Raw genomic sequence first — 13,862 nt, 5'->3', positions numbered from 1 at the left:
AATTCCCGCTGCTCTTCTCCATCAGTTTTTTTTTTTTAGGAACGGGAGCTGCAGGATAATAGCATGATGCAACAGGATAAATATTGAAGACGTCATTATTTTCAATATCTGGGATAAACTGGTTTTGACTAGCCTGGAGAATGTGTGCGTGTTGGGATGGAGGCTAATTTAAATACTAAGTAACTAAATAAGTTCAGTAAAAACACAAAAACGATTACTTAATCGAAGGAAAATCCTTTTTGCAGTCACGGTCCCCTTTTGGGCTCAACATATTGAATATTGAAATTAGTAAAACATGTAGGCTGTAGCATGGTACCTGCTGTCCCCATGGTGCTTCCCCTCTGGGAGGTGACGTGACGTTCAGGGGATTTCCATACCCTATACCAGCCAACCAGAGCGAGGCAGCTGCGGAAACACAAAACTAAGCTTCACACATCATTCAACACATAGCGTCACGTCCGTTCAACAGCTTTTCACGGGTGGGTACAGACACTCAGAGCTGGTTTGTAGCCTGACGAGTCTTTAGCGTAGCTTTCCAAAAAAGAGAGACACGTTTGGACCCAGAATAGACTACCGGAAACAATCAGTTTGGAAATAATTCAAGGACACGCCGGCGGAGTTCATGGTCTTCAAGGACTCCTCGCATGCGATGAAAGACATGGATGTCTTCAACGGTATCTCTGGTAGGTTTTAAGTTATACTCTTCATTTGTGTGTGTGTGTGTGTGTGTGTGTGTGTGTGTGTGTGTGTGTGTGTGTGTGTGTGTGTGTGAGAGAGAGAGAGATAGAGATAGAGAGAGAGAGAGAGAGAGAGAGAGAGCTGACATCATCAGGCATGTGATTGATGTCAGAGCAGAGCAGCCAACACCCATTCCCGGGAACAGAGCACTTATCACCCGGCTCTCACTCCCTCTGTTACTGCTCCAGTTTGTGCAGGTTTAACATTTAACAGCTGAGTTTTTGTTTATTCTGACGCTTTCTGTTTGGCCTGCAGAGACGCGAGGGCCGTCAGACTTTGGTGAGTATAAGCTCTTGTTTTTGCTTTTTACATTTTGCTCAAGAGACAAACTAAAGTCATGCACGTGTGGGTTGTGAGGCGTTATTGCAAAGTGTGACCTGAGACGACCTCGTGCAGTAGGAGAAGTCAGACGGTCGTTAGAGTAGTTCTTCTGCTTCCTCTTCTTTATAGTGGTGTTTGTTCTCACAAAGCCTCTGGTTAGTTTAACTGGGAGCCAGACGACTGAGGTGGCCCCGAGGTGCAAAACTATATAAACCAGACATCAAGACAGCATTATTAAGCATTAATGTATTTAATCTACCTATTATTTTCTCGCTTGTCTATGCAGTATACAATGTTAGAGAAAATGCAATTACAATTCCCCAAAACCCAAGTTTGCATATTCAAATTGCTTGCACGTAGGCTATTGGGATTGCAGTTTAAAACCAAGATATATTGAGTTTACTAAGTACAAACCAGCAAATATTCACATTTGAGAAGCTGAACCCAGTGATTTGCGTTCACACGATCTTTTAGCAAAATTACTTAAATGATTACTTGATTGTCGAAATTGTTCCTGAAGGATTTTCTGTCGACTGAATAATAGATAAATTGTCTCTGCTTTGCTAATGTTTTATGAACCACCACAGCAGGAAACGAGTCTCAGTTTGTTTGGAAAGTGTCAGACATCTAGACCTCAACCACAGGTAGAAATCTGTGTGAACATATTCAACTGTTAGTAACCATAACAACAGCACTTAGGCAACTGTCACTTGTAACCATTTCCACGCAACACGTTTTATATGTTTAGGTAATTGGCCATGGTATAAACACAATTATGCACATTACGTGTCCTGATATAGAAAATGATTGACTGTTTGGAGAAAACAACACTTTTAAGTTCATCATCTGTTTATATATTATACAAACAGAAAGGCAAAGCGTTGTTATACACAGCTGTAACACTGAGCATCTATGAAACGAAAAGAAAAGCTTACATAAAATACAAAAACACATTGTTTTTCCCTGGAACTTGTTTTCTTGTCCCGTGATTAGTTTTGTTATTAGAAAGTAGCGTTAATAATAATCACATTCATTAAATTGATGGCATTTAGTGTGTAAGACATTGCCTCTTTACCTGCAGGGTTAATGTTATATTCCATAAAAACGTATACATTTGTTATGATGTTAGTATAAGCAGTCTTTAAGATGTGAAGAAAAAAAAAACCTGCGGGAAGCCATGAAGTAAATAAATATTAAGTTATGTTTTTTCATTGAGACTTCATATATATTGTCTATCATTTCTCTTTATAATGTTATGTCAGCACAGTTCCTTATTTATTCTGAAGGTTTTATCATTTTATATCCTTTTCGCTTAGATTATTTTGTAGTTGCAGCCCCACGTCTCTGACAAAAAGTGACATCTTATGAATAGAGCAGTGTTACCTTTATTCTTCATTGCTGAGTATTGAGAAATAATAAATCAGCTATGACGTTTTAAATAAAATATATAATTGTTTTCAGACATTTTACACCAACATTATTTTAGTTACATTGGCCATCTGAGAAACTGTCAATATTATTGATTATTTTTTACAGACCTCATTGAGGAAATCATCACAGAGGAGGGAGAGCGGTCGCGTGCCTCCCTTCCTAGGCCTCCGGCCCCTCCTGCTGACCTCCTCTGCCAGCCGCACAGCCAGAACCACAGGATGCCCCGCCAGAGCTCCCCACCGCCACCCGCGCCCGTCCTGGTGGCGAGAGGCACTGCATGTCAGGTGAGTGGGTACAAAAACATCTTTGGGTGTGCTCTTACAGTGTGATGTTTTTGTACCAGTGTAGTCATTTGTGTTGTTTTGGTATATATCTGCCTGATTTCATCTCAGTTTGAGGTTTCCTACATTTCCTAGACTAGACAGACTAGACTGTTGGAAACACCCAGAGGGCAGGCATGAAGGCAAATGGCACAGCAGCGGACCTTGACAAACATAGATAATGTTACACAATAAAGTTTAGCTTCTATCTCAAGACTGAATATAAGTAAATTATCTATGAAATACTTTGTGCTACCAGACCTATAACTTTTCCCAGCTTGTCTTTGGACTACATTAATGCTAAAACAAATAGTCCATTAATCACATTTTTGATAATTATTTCATTCATCAAGTTAATTATTAAGCAAAAAATGTATCTGGTTCTAGCTTCTCAAATGTGAGGATTAGCTGCTTTATTGTTTGTATCATTTTTATGTGAATATCTTCGAAGTATAAGAAAGCATTCAGTCAGACCAGCAATTTGACCATGGCTTGAGCATACTTTGGGCTCTGGGAAGTTTTTATAGATTGAATGAAAAATCAACAGCCTAATAAATGAAAAAAATTGTTTGTTGCAGCCCTAGACTATACACCACTATTGATCCATGTAAATAGAGACAAATGTCAACAGATCAGCGTGACACTGCCTTCATGTGCCATTAAAAGCTTGTTAATAATAAACTCATCAACAGAGGAAGCTTCCGCCGGGCTTCTTCTCCGTTGTGATGTAAAAAGAGGTGACTGCAGCTTTCTTTTTTAAAGGATTAAATGTTGGTGGAAGATACTGCAGTGTCATACATGTGTAGCTTGCAGACAGTTGGGTGTAGTAGTATACAGTAGTATTCAGGCAGCCAGGCAAGTTCGAGCTCTTACCATAAAGCACGTGGTTTACAGATCAGAGTGTTGTAATCTGATAAGACTGCAGTGACGCTGCAGCCTGCACAGACAGTTAATAATGTAGTTATTGTGTGTAAATACAGTTTGTTTGCCCCTTAGCATTCTGCCCCCTTTTTCTAAAGGTGCGGGTTGGGGTACAGGGGATGTTTAGTGGGTGATGGCAGGTCAACAGTAGCATCCACATAGAAGTGGTATACAGCATTTGAAAGCTGGGGACCTGATGAGAGCTCAGCACTTTGTGTCAGGTTTTTGTAGTCGTTAATCAGAATTTATTTTAGTTACTTCATTCATTTTTAAAATAAATTGTACATTGTGATATAAGTTTATTACCAGGTGAGCTACCCAGGTGCCCATGATATGAGTTTATGATGGCCATTCTCATGCTCATTTAAGTCATTTAGGTTGTTGCAGCAGTTTTTGGGTTGATACCATTTGTAATACAGATTTGGTGCACATTTAAACATTTTTCACCACTCAATAATTGATAAAAACAGAAATCCCTCCGAAATACCACATTAAGGCACCAAAACCTTGAGGAACAGAAATATCCATACTGTGATTTGGTATCAAGAACTTTTGAGAGATTTCTGCAAGAATTGCATTTTTTGGCGATTGAATGGCAAGCACTTCTGATCTGGAAACTACCTAGGAAAGCCATACATCCTCTGAATGCCCTCTAGGTCTCTAGTTTGTGGTTGTGAAGTTTCAATAGGGTGTGATTATCCTAGAGGTCACCACAGGTCATTTTAAGCAGTGACACAAGTTTCAGAAAATGGTTTCACTAAATTGAAATGGCTCCTATGGGGACTAACATCATCACACATAAATACAAGTGGGATCATTGAATCCACAGGAGCCTCAGCTTTTCAGTCATACCCAATGTATGCAACTCCAAGACTGTTTAGGGACCCCACTATGCCGAAATGTTAAAACACACCTTTTTAGAATAGGCGAAAAGAACACATTTATACTGCATGAGAAAAACTGCATGGTTATTGCCCAAAATGCATGGGATTATCATGACGTGGGCATATATGTAAAGGGAAAACTTGTGGGTAAACATAGAACCCATCATTCAGATACCTTGAGGAGAAAGGTCCAAGGGACCCCTTTGAAAATGGCCATACTAGTTTTTCCCTCGCCAAACTTTAGCCCAACTTTGGAACATAATTTAGCCACCTTCCCAACAAGCTAGCTAGCTAGCTACAGCATCTGAACGTCTTTGCAGCCTGTGAGAGAGGCTGACACATCTCCTCAGCATGCTTTTCTGTGGGAGGAGACTGAGAGAGAGCGCGAGGAGGAGGAGAAGTGGTTGGAAAAACTGTAATCTGACTCCTACTTTCAGTTGGACGTCCTTTCTGTTTACTAGCCAAACCCACCGAGGGGTGAAAGGTCACATTCTTTGCCCCGCGCTGCTTCTCCAATTGGTTGATCCACGTCAGGTCGAGCTGACTTCCTATTTCCTGTTTGCTGGCTCAGTCTGCTAAGGCTTTTGTTTAGCTCCAGCGTTTTAAGGCTGATAGGTTTGCCCAGGCTAACAGCCTGCCAACAGAGGTCTGTGGCTTGTCAGGATATTGTGAAACATAATCTCATGCAGAGGCATCATCCAGATCTCTGCAGCAACGGTTTAATGAGCTCTCAACCTGATTTCCTGCTTCACAGATGACAAAGAGTTCAACGTTTTTACTTCTTTGTTCCCTGCAGGTTTGATTATTCATCTGTCGTTACACTGATGCTTCAGATAGACTTAAAACTTGAGTGTGTTTTCTTGCTGATATTTTTTCTTCCTTTTACGTGAAATGGAAGCCGATGAGAGGCCTAACTGAAGATAGGGAGCACTGCAGATAGATAAAGAAAGTAAAAGCAGCACTGAGGGAGATATAGTCAACAACAAAAGTCTAAGTGGGAACGGAAAGCTTGGTGGTCTGTGGTGTAACGGGGAAAAGAGATATCAAAATGCAAGAGGAGGAGTCAAACGAGCACATGGTTAACTCTATGCTTTGATAGAAAGCACATGTATGAAGAAAAAAAACATGCAGGAGTCAGTTTTACTGTTTGGTTTCACTGAAGCCGTGATGCAGAATGCTTCCCCTACAGTGTCATCTGCTATAATGGATTAAAGACGTCTGGTTCTCTGTTTTATACTTAAAAACAAGCCTGTGACTTTTTTTTCTCTGATTGTAAGTTGATGTTTTGTAATGCTAAGGTGAAGCTTAGGGGGTCATGCGATGATTAATGGAAGAGGAACGTTGAAAAAACATTTTGTTCCACAAGTTTTTGTTGTATTTTGTGAACTTTTCTCTGTAATCTGCTCCAGCCATTTGAAACATTTGTATTGTTTTATCTGTTGCGTGTTGTTATGCTAATGTCTTGGCCAGGTCTCCATTGCAAAACAGGTTTCCAACCTCAATGGCTCTTACCTGGTTAAATAAAGGTTGAATAATGTTGTAAATAAGGTTGTGTTATTGTTTTTTCACAGCCAATCTGCACCTTCCCTCAGCCCCAGCAGCAGTCGCGCACTCTTAGAGAGATGGCTCATTCTTCTCGGGGAGCCGGCTCTCCAGCTGGTACTTCTCGGCGTGGTCGAGGCTCTAAGAGCTCCGGCTGCGTTTCCTCTCAGAACCACGGAGGCGACACCGAGATGTTGGAGCGGCTTTTGAATAAGCCCAAACTGGTGGTGGTGGAGGAGCCCAAGGAGAGAGGCATGAGGTTTCGCTATGAATGTGAGGGACGCTCGGCTGGCAGCATCCTGGGGGCGTCCAGCACCGAAACCAACAAAAGTCAGCCTGCCATAGAGGTAGACACATAACAGTTCAATTTTTTTTGTGTGTGTGTTGGACATTAGAGGGGGTTTACTGGCTCTGAGTGACAGTTTTGAACCACCATTGATTTTGTTTGCTGTGTGTACTTCAACCCCCTGTGTCGACCGGTGCAGACGGGTGGAGCTAGAAGGATGTGGGTTGTTGGAGTCAATTAGAAAGTCCCCACAAATCCCAGCTCAAATGTGGTCAAAGATGGGCGGTTTAGTCCCTACCCGCATACTAACAAACACTCCTACACATTCATCTTCACTTTATACAAACCTCATCACACAACGAGGAGGACACTTGAGGCGTGTGAAGATTTTAACGGTGAAAAATTAATTATTCTTGGTGAAATTGGTACCTCAGGCACTGGTGCTCAGTCAGTTATAATAAGGGAAAAAGGAGGGGAGCCGTCAAATGCAGAAAATTGAGAACATTTAATATGCTAAATATATGCACAAATACAGACACTCCATGGTGTGAAGAACACACAAAAAAGGCTTTGATTGGCAGCTACTCTGAATTGCCTCCTCAGGCTGCATCTGCTGCATATTTTAATATTTAGTTTTATCAATTATTCTCAATTTGATGGCTCTCCTTCTTTCTTCTGTGTATTAGAAATGAATATATCACCATGTTGAACCACTTCCGGTATCACGGTGAGTGTGTTTTCATGTACGTGTGCTGTTTGGTTGTTTTTGTGTTCCATATGTCAATATTTTTACCATTGCCTTGCATTTTTCTGTCTTCTCCCTACTTCTCTATGTCCTCTTCCTGTCCTGTTCTCTCTTTCAGATTCAGGGCCCCATTGACCACTTGAAGAGGGTCACAGTCACAGTTTCCTTGGTGACCAAAGACCCCCCACACCGGCCTCACCCCCACTGCCTTGTGGGTAAAGACTGCCCAAACGGTTCAGGAATCTGCAGGGTCACGCTCAATCCTCACAGCAACCGACGTCACAGGTGCTCATCCCATCCCTCATTTATCTCTCCTTCTAATAACTTAAAAAAAACCCCACATTCTTCTCTTTTACTTAGACTCTTAACATCATATAATTTGTTTCTTGCATTTTCTAACATACAAAAGTGTGTCTGACAAAGTGTGTTGTGTCTTCTGTACCTGTAGCTTTGCTAACCTCGGTGTCCAGTGTGTGAGGAGGAAAGAGCTGGATGTTTCACTTGAGAAGAGAAGAAGCCAAAATATTGACCCCTTTCAAAGTAAGACACACGCACACACACACACACACACACACACACACACACACACACACACACACACACACACACACACACACACACACACATTCTTCTTTCCTTGCTGTTTAAATTAATTGTGACTCCTGGAAACAGACTTAGATTGTGTGTCTTTTCATCCCTCAGCTGGTCACTCAAAGGGCATTGAAGACATGGACATGAATTCTGTGCGTCTATGTTTTCAGTGTGAGCTTGACTGGGAGGACGGCAGAAAAGACTCTCTCAGCCCAGTGCTGTCAAATCCCGTTTATGACAAGAGTAAGAAACACACTCTTGTAACCAACTGCACCAACAATAGGCTATGTTAATGTGTTTTATGATTCTCACACATTGTTGCATGTTTTGTTTTTTCACAGAGGCCACAACTACATCACAGCTGAAGATTGGCCGTTTTAACCAGTACAGAGGTTCCTGCACCGGAAAGACAGAGATCTACATGCTTTGTGACAAAGTTCAGAAAGGTACGTTTCTGTTGCCCATGTACAAAAGTATACAGAGGGTGGACAAAACTAGGCTCACACTGCAGACACTACATGGGACAAGCTCAGTTTTCAGGAGTTAAGTGTAAAAAAAGGCCCCCCGCTGGGTCAGATACACACCAGACATTTAGTATGATGATGATGATGATGATGATGATGATGATGATGTGACTCTCCCTCTTGAAACTAGTTAACTATTAAAACAAGGTACAGTCAATACGAAATAAGACATACTTCTGTGATTTTTTTTTTTTTTTTTAAGGCAAGGATCAATTTTGCAAAGCTTATTGGGTTACACTTTACTTGAAAGTATCTACATAAGAGTGACATGACAATGTCATGTCACTCTTATGTAGATACCTTCAGGTAAAGTGTTACCGCTTATTGCTTATGTTTAGTTTTTGTTGACTTGTCGTTCAGTCATTGTTATTATAGCGTTTTCCTGTGTTCTGCACATATTGTCTTCATTTTTGAGACATTTTCTTTTGCTATATCATATGATTTAGCAGTATGTATTTAGCAGTCTTTGCACCTCTTTAAGTTGCCCTGGAAATTCATTTGTTGTTTGCATTACAGCAAAACTAGTACTCGCCATTATGGCTGTTTTACAGCTGCTGCTGTCTGAATGGCTCTTTGGTTGTTGTTGATGTCAACAAAGAAATTGGTATTTACTGCAGGGTATTTGTAGTGAAAGGTATTTCTGTTATCTTGTCTCCACCTCTGTAGAAGGAAAATGAACATCCTAAATGATTAAGTATTATGAACTCGATCTGAAGCTAAGGAAGACACATAAAAGTGGTTGTACAGTATTTTTGCTCATTTGTATAATCCATTAACTCAGATGTTGTAATGTAATATCACTGTTGTTACTGTACTACTATTACACAAAAGTGGACACAACACTTAGTATGGTTCAGGTATAAGAAGATATAAACAGCAGGCAAAAATCAGGATTTAAAAAATAACTCTATATTCTAAAAGTAGTTTTCTCATTTTTCTGACTCTGCGTGTTGTCACCCACAGATGACATAGAGATCCTCTTCAGGAAAGGATCGTGGAAGGCGAGCGGGGAGTTTGCCCAGACAGACGTGCACCGTCAGATCGCCATTGTGTTTAAAACTCCGCCCTACCAGGACCAGGACATCACAGAGGAAGTTGAAGTCAGTGTGGTCCTGCGTCGCCTCTCCGACCAGATGGAGAGTGAGTCTGTCACCTTCACGTACCTGCCACACAACCCAGGTCAGTCAGCACCGAACCGTCTGGTCTGTACTGTTTATTAATGAATTGCTAAACTGTACTTGATACAAAGCAAATGAAGCAGATCATCTTAAACCCAGAAACAATAACAGGAGGTTCGTTGTTAAAGTACTTCTGACTCATTTCAGATCCATATGAGGTGAAGCGGAAGAGGAAGATAAAGTCAGACATCAGCTTCAGAGATAAACCTTGTGTGACAGGTAAGGCTCCAACGTCTTTCCTCCTTTAGATTTGATGTTTTCTTCATTCATGTTTAGTGGCAGTTAGAAGGTAAACTTGATTCATTTAGGCAAGTCGCCTTTTGTCAGACTGCTTGTCTGAATAGGCTTTTTCACAGAAAACATTTTGACTTGCCACAGTTGGAAAAGCATAGGTGTTAAAAATAACATTAAAGGAACACGCCGACTTATTGGGAATTTAGCTTATTCACCGTAACCCCCACAGTTAGACAAGTGGATACATACCCTTCTCATCTCTGTGCGTGCTGTAAGGCTGTCTGACGGCTCCAGCGGCAGCAGCCCATCACAGTACATGCAGGTGAATGGTTCCAGCAATCCTACTGCTCCCAATAAGTTATTTTGTCACTTTTGTCACAATTCGGAGCAGTAGGAATGCTGGAACCATTCACCTGCATTTTCTGTGATGGGCTGCTGCCGCTGGGGCCATCAGACAGCCTTACAGCACGCACGGAGATGAGAAGGGTATGTATGGACTTATCTAACTCTGGGGGTTACGGTGAATAAGCTACATTCCCAATAAGTTGGCGTGTTCCTTTAACAATAGCTCATTTCTTTTAAATCTGGGCAGACACACCGCATTTTATTAATCTTGTATGTTGTGTTAACTCACACTGCACGTTCTAATCGGCTTTTCTGCTCACACTTTATTTATCTGAAAGGAAATTTCTGTGCCCAAGATGATTGATATACATAGTGAAATAATTGTGTATATATATATATATATATATATATATATATATATATATATATATATATATAATATAAGTATTATAACTATACTATATACATACATATGCACATATATATTACATACAAAGTAAAATCAAATATACTTAATTAGAGTAAAAAAAGGTGCAATGTATTAATGAAAAGTGCTGGGGTACTAGTTACAATGTTCCACATTACAAGCAATTAATTTAACTGTACAGGGAAGCACATCTACTCTCAGTTGCCAGGTACACCTAGCTAAACCTAATACAGTCCAATACAACAGTCCTGCAATAAATCCTACCTTTTTGTGATCTTTTGTGAAATTACTCCTGTCACTATAACTCAATACAGTTCAACAGCCCCACGAACTACATCCTCCAAAATGATCATACATTTGAATCAACACCTTTCTAAAACAGTATAAACACAAACTGAACATTATAACCTTCATGAAAGGAAGATTTATTGCAAGACTGCTGTCTGAATACATACATCTTTTGCTAAGTGTACCTAATAAAGTGGCAACTGAGGGTATGTGCTTATTTTAATATTTTAACATTTTGCATGATTATGTGTGTATTTTTGCCACATTTTTATTTCTTAGACCATCATCAAAATTGCCTACATGTCTTGAAATATCTGAATTTCTTTCAAGATTTGAATAATATCAAGTTTCAAACAGCAAAGATCTCATGATCCAAGTATAAAGTCCTCTATCTATTAACGGACCTTTTATCATATTTCTAACTGGTATTTATTATCTCTGTAACACAATCTGTCTCCTCTCCTGCAGCAGAAAGTGCACCTGCTGTGGAGCAGCCTTTCCACTTCCCGGAGCCTCAAACCATGATGTCTCCAGACGAGAGGCCTTGTGCTGCCCAGCCTGGGTCCTCCGCTTTAGGGGCAATGTGTTACAATGAGCCCCAGGACTCAGACAATGGCACCGATGCGACGGCCATCTTTAACCAGTTGCTGGAAATACCTGAGTTTTGGGACATGATTTCTGACCCGAGCTTCACTTCACCCTCTGGCTTTGAGCAGGGGCCCGACCCCGCGTTTGCAAACATGGACATGAACTCCAACCAGAACTTTGGCTTGTATGCTCAAGACTTTTCACATTACAACTACAGCGACTTGCAGTTCAACATGCTTGTCAATGAGAACCAGACTCTGCAGCCAGAGGCACAGGACAACTCCTCCAACATGGTTCAGGTTAAGACAGAAGAGGAGCTATGAGGACGGGATAGTCAGGATCATCAAGCTCTAGGAATAATTAGACATTTTGGGAAATGTGCTTATTTGCTTTCTTGCCAAGAAAAAGAAAAGAAGATTGATACCACTCTCACGTCTCTCACCACCAGAATGGTATGGATCTTTTCATCCAACTCTTGGCAAGAAAGTGTATTTCCCAAAATGTTGAATTTCTCCTCTGGATTTAGAGCCAAACAACATTATGTTGTCCCAAATCCAAGGCTACTGCTCCGGCTGCTTGCACTGTGAAATGTGTTTGTCCTTAAACCATATCTTTGTCTGAAGACCTTGCTGGTCAAGACTTTAGCAACCAGGAGCAGTTTAAAATTCCTACATAAAAAATGCTGCCAGCATTAATCATTAGTAGGAGGGGATTCTCACAGTTAGCGTGGAGCTTAAAAAGAGAACTCATGAACATCGATATTTAACTTGGGAACAATAGAAACCCTCCCATGACTCATGGTCTATTGTAGTAAATGATTGGTGAGGTAAGACTGAAATACCTGTCATGTAATGTTTGTCTGTCTGTTTTGTTTTCTTTGACATGATTTTGGGAAAAGGACCTGACTTACTACAAAAAGTTGATGTAGGATTTTAGTTTGAAAATACAAAAAGTCTCATGTATAGTAGTTTCAGATCTGCTCTTCACTTTGCTCTTGCCTGTTATTACTCTCTGTTGGTGTGGCTGTCACCCCAGATGGCTTGTTTATTAATATTTAATCAACTTAAATGCAACAGAAACCAGTCCTCCTCATATTTATAGCTCTGTCTGTGTCAGTTCCTATTGTTTGCAGTTTCACTCTCGTGCTAAACATTCAAATTTCCACTCACAGCTTGTCACAAGTCCAACTCCGCCCCCTCGCTGTAGCACTGTAGTGTCAATATTTCAGAGAAGAAACAATAAAATGTCTGTGTTATTTTTGTCTTGTCGTTACTTCCTCTGAAACTGACTACTGTCTTTGTGATGATTTATAAAAAAAAAGAAAAGATTGCAGAAAGACAAAGGGGATGAAAGTACTTTTGCATGTGACCTTCATCTGCCTGCCTACACACATTCCTAACCTGCTCGCTCACTAATACAAACACTGAATCTTGGCAACAACAAGTAGATGGTTTTAGGCTTTTCATGTCTGAGCTTTAAATGTCAGCAATGTCATGAGACAATGTTAAAACCCAAGAAATTTGAGAGGAACACTCAGGTGAAAGGTGTCCTTTGTTGTTTATAGTTATCAGACACCTTGTGGGCTGTTTAGTCACAATTCTTAACTTCACACAATGCTTTTTTCATTCTCAAAGACTTGGCTGTCATGTCTGAAAAAAATCTATTTCTGTTTTCAGTTTGTGGTTTCTGCTGAGTCTTTTGTAAAGTCACATGCTTATTGGGAAACTGGTAAAGCCACTTTAGGAATTTTTATAGATTGACCCAGATTGAGAGGTTAACACCACTGTTATTATTATTATTATAATCCATACAGTTTACATTAAATCAAACCATTTTTGACACTATTTATGGTTGGATTATAGACATTGAATGCATTTACAGTCTACAATACTATGACCTTCAATGACATACGATATAGTATGACTTCTTTTATGATATACTATAACTTTTTAATGACATGATTTCTTCAGGGATTTTTGTTATGACATACTATACTATGACTTTTTTACGACATACCATATTTATTTTATGTTGTACTATACTATGATTTTTTTATTCACTTTTTATGATTTTTGATATGACATTTTTATGATTTTTTTTTTTATGACATATTATACTTTGACTTTTTATGATGACAAGATGACATCGTTTACTGCTGTAGCATGTGGCTACATCTGTCAATGTTAACACTGTTAAAAAACAGCTCAGTAGTTCTTGCCTGGAGCAGATAACTAATCATAGAAGTCCGGCTTAGAGTTGCATAATACTTAGCCGAGAGTAGAAAAAACTGTTGAAACCGGAGAGTTAAGAACAGTTGGAAATCTGAACTTTTTAGCTCAAAGTGAATTCTCTAAAATGCATATACCTCATTGTTTGAAGTTCTGGCCACGTTTTATGTGAAAATCCGACATTATAACATTGCAGATATGACAGAAAATACGGAAAAGCATAATATGTCCCCTTTAATGAACTTGTTATGACACTATATTTTTATGGCAT

General features: G+C 39.9%; 1 protein-coding gene across 4 annotated transcripts; it reads left to right on the top strand.

Moving 5' to 3' along the window:
- The first annotated feature begins 302 nt into the window (after window positions 1-302).
- On the top strand, window positions 303-12,618 carry relb (v-rel avian reticuloendotheliosis viral oncogene homolog B). Of its 4 annotated transcripts, none has more exons than XM_036001139.1 (11): window positions 303-683; window positions 994-1,017; window positions 2,596-2,774; window positions 6,187-6,504; window positions 7,307-7,473; window positions 7,637-7,728; window positions 7,891-8,022; window positions 8,121-8,225; window positions 9,267-9,482; window positions 9,629-9,700; window positions 11,247-12,618. In XM_036001139.1, the coding sequence occupies exons 1-11, from the start codon at window positions 623-625 to the stop codon at window positions 11,684-11,686; spliced, it is 1,806 nt and encodes a 601-aa protein (XP_035857032.1). In that variant the 5' UTR covers window positions 303-622; the 3' UTR covers window positions 11,687-12,618. The 4 variants fall into 4 exon arrangements, with proteins under 4 accessions (XP_035857032.1, XP_031152530.1, XP_035857033.1 ...); XM_031296670.2 differs by having other exon boundaries at window positions 306-683; window positions 11,244-12,618; XM_036001140.1 differs by lacking the exons at window positions 303-683; window positions 994-1,017; window positions 2,596-2,774 and adding an exon at window positions 4,432-5,411 and having other exon boundaries at window positions 11,244-12,618.
- Window positions 12,619-13,862: the final 1,244 nt, after the last annotated feature.

This window comes from Sander lucioperca, chromosome 5 (assembly GCF_008315115.2).
Source record: "Sander lucioperca isolate FBNREF2018 chromosome 5, SLUC_FBN_1.2, whole genome shotgun sequence".
Lineage (NCBI taxonomy): Eukaryota > Metazoa > Chordata > Actinopteri > Perciformes > Percidae > Sander > Sander lucioperca.
The sequence above is the reverse complement of the archived record's forward strand: the minus strand, read 5'-3'. Positions and strand labels throughout refer to the sequence as shown.

Excerpts from the sequence above, each read along its gene's own strand:
- relb (XM_031296670.2), top strand. The coding sequence starts at position 623 with ATGGTCTTCAAGGACTCCTCGCATGCGATGAAAGACATGGATGTCTTC. Across the intron at positions 1,018-2,595 it reads GCGAGGGCCGTCAGACTTTG|ACCTCATTGAGGAAATCATC; the intron begins GTGAGTATAAGC and ends TATTTTTTACAG. Across the intron at positions 7,729-7,890 it reads AAATATTGACCCCTTTCAAA|CTGGTCACTCAAAGGGCATT; the intron begins GTAAGACACACG and ends TTCATCCCTCAG.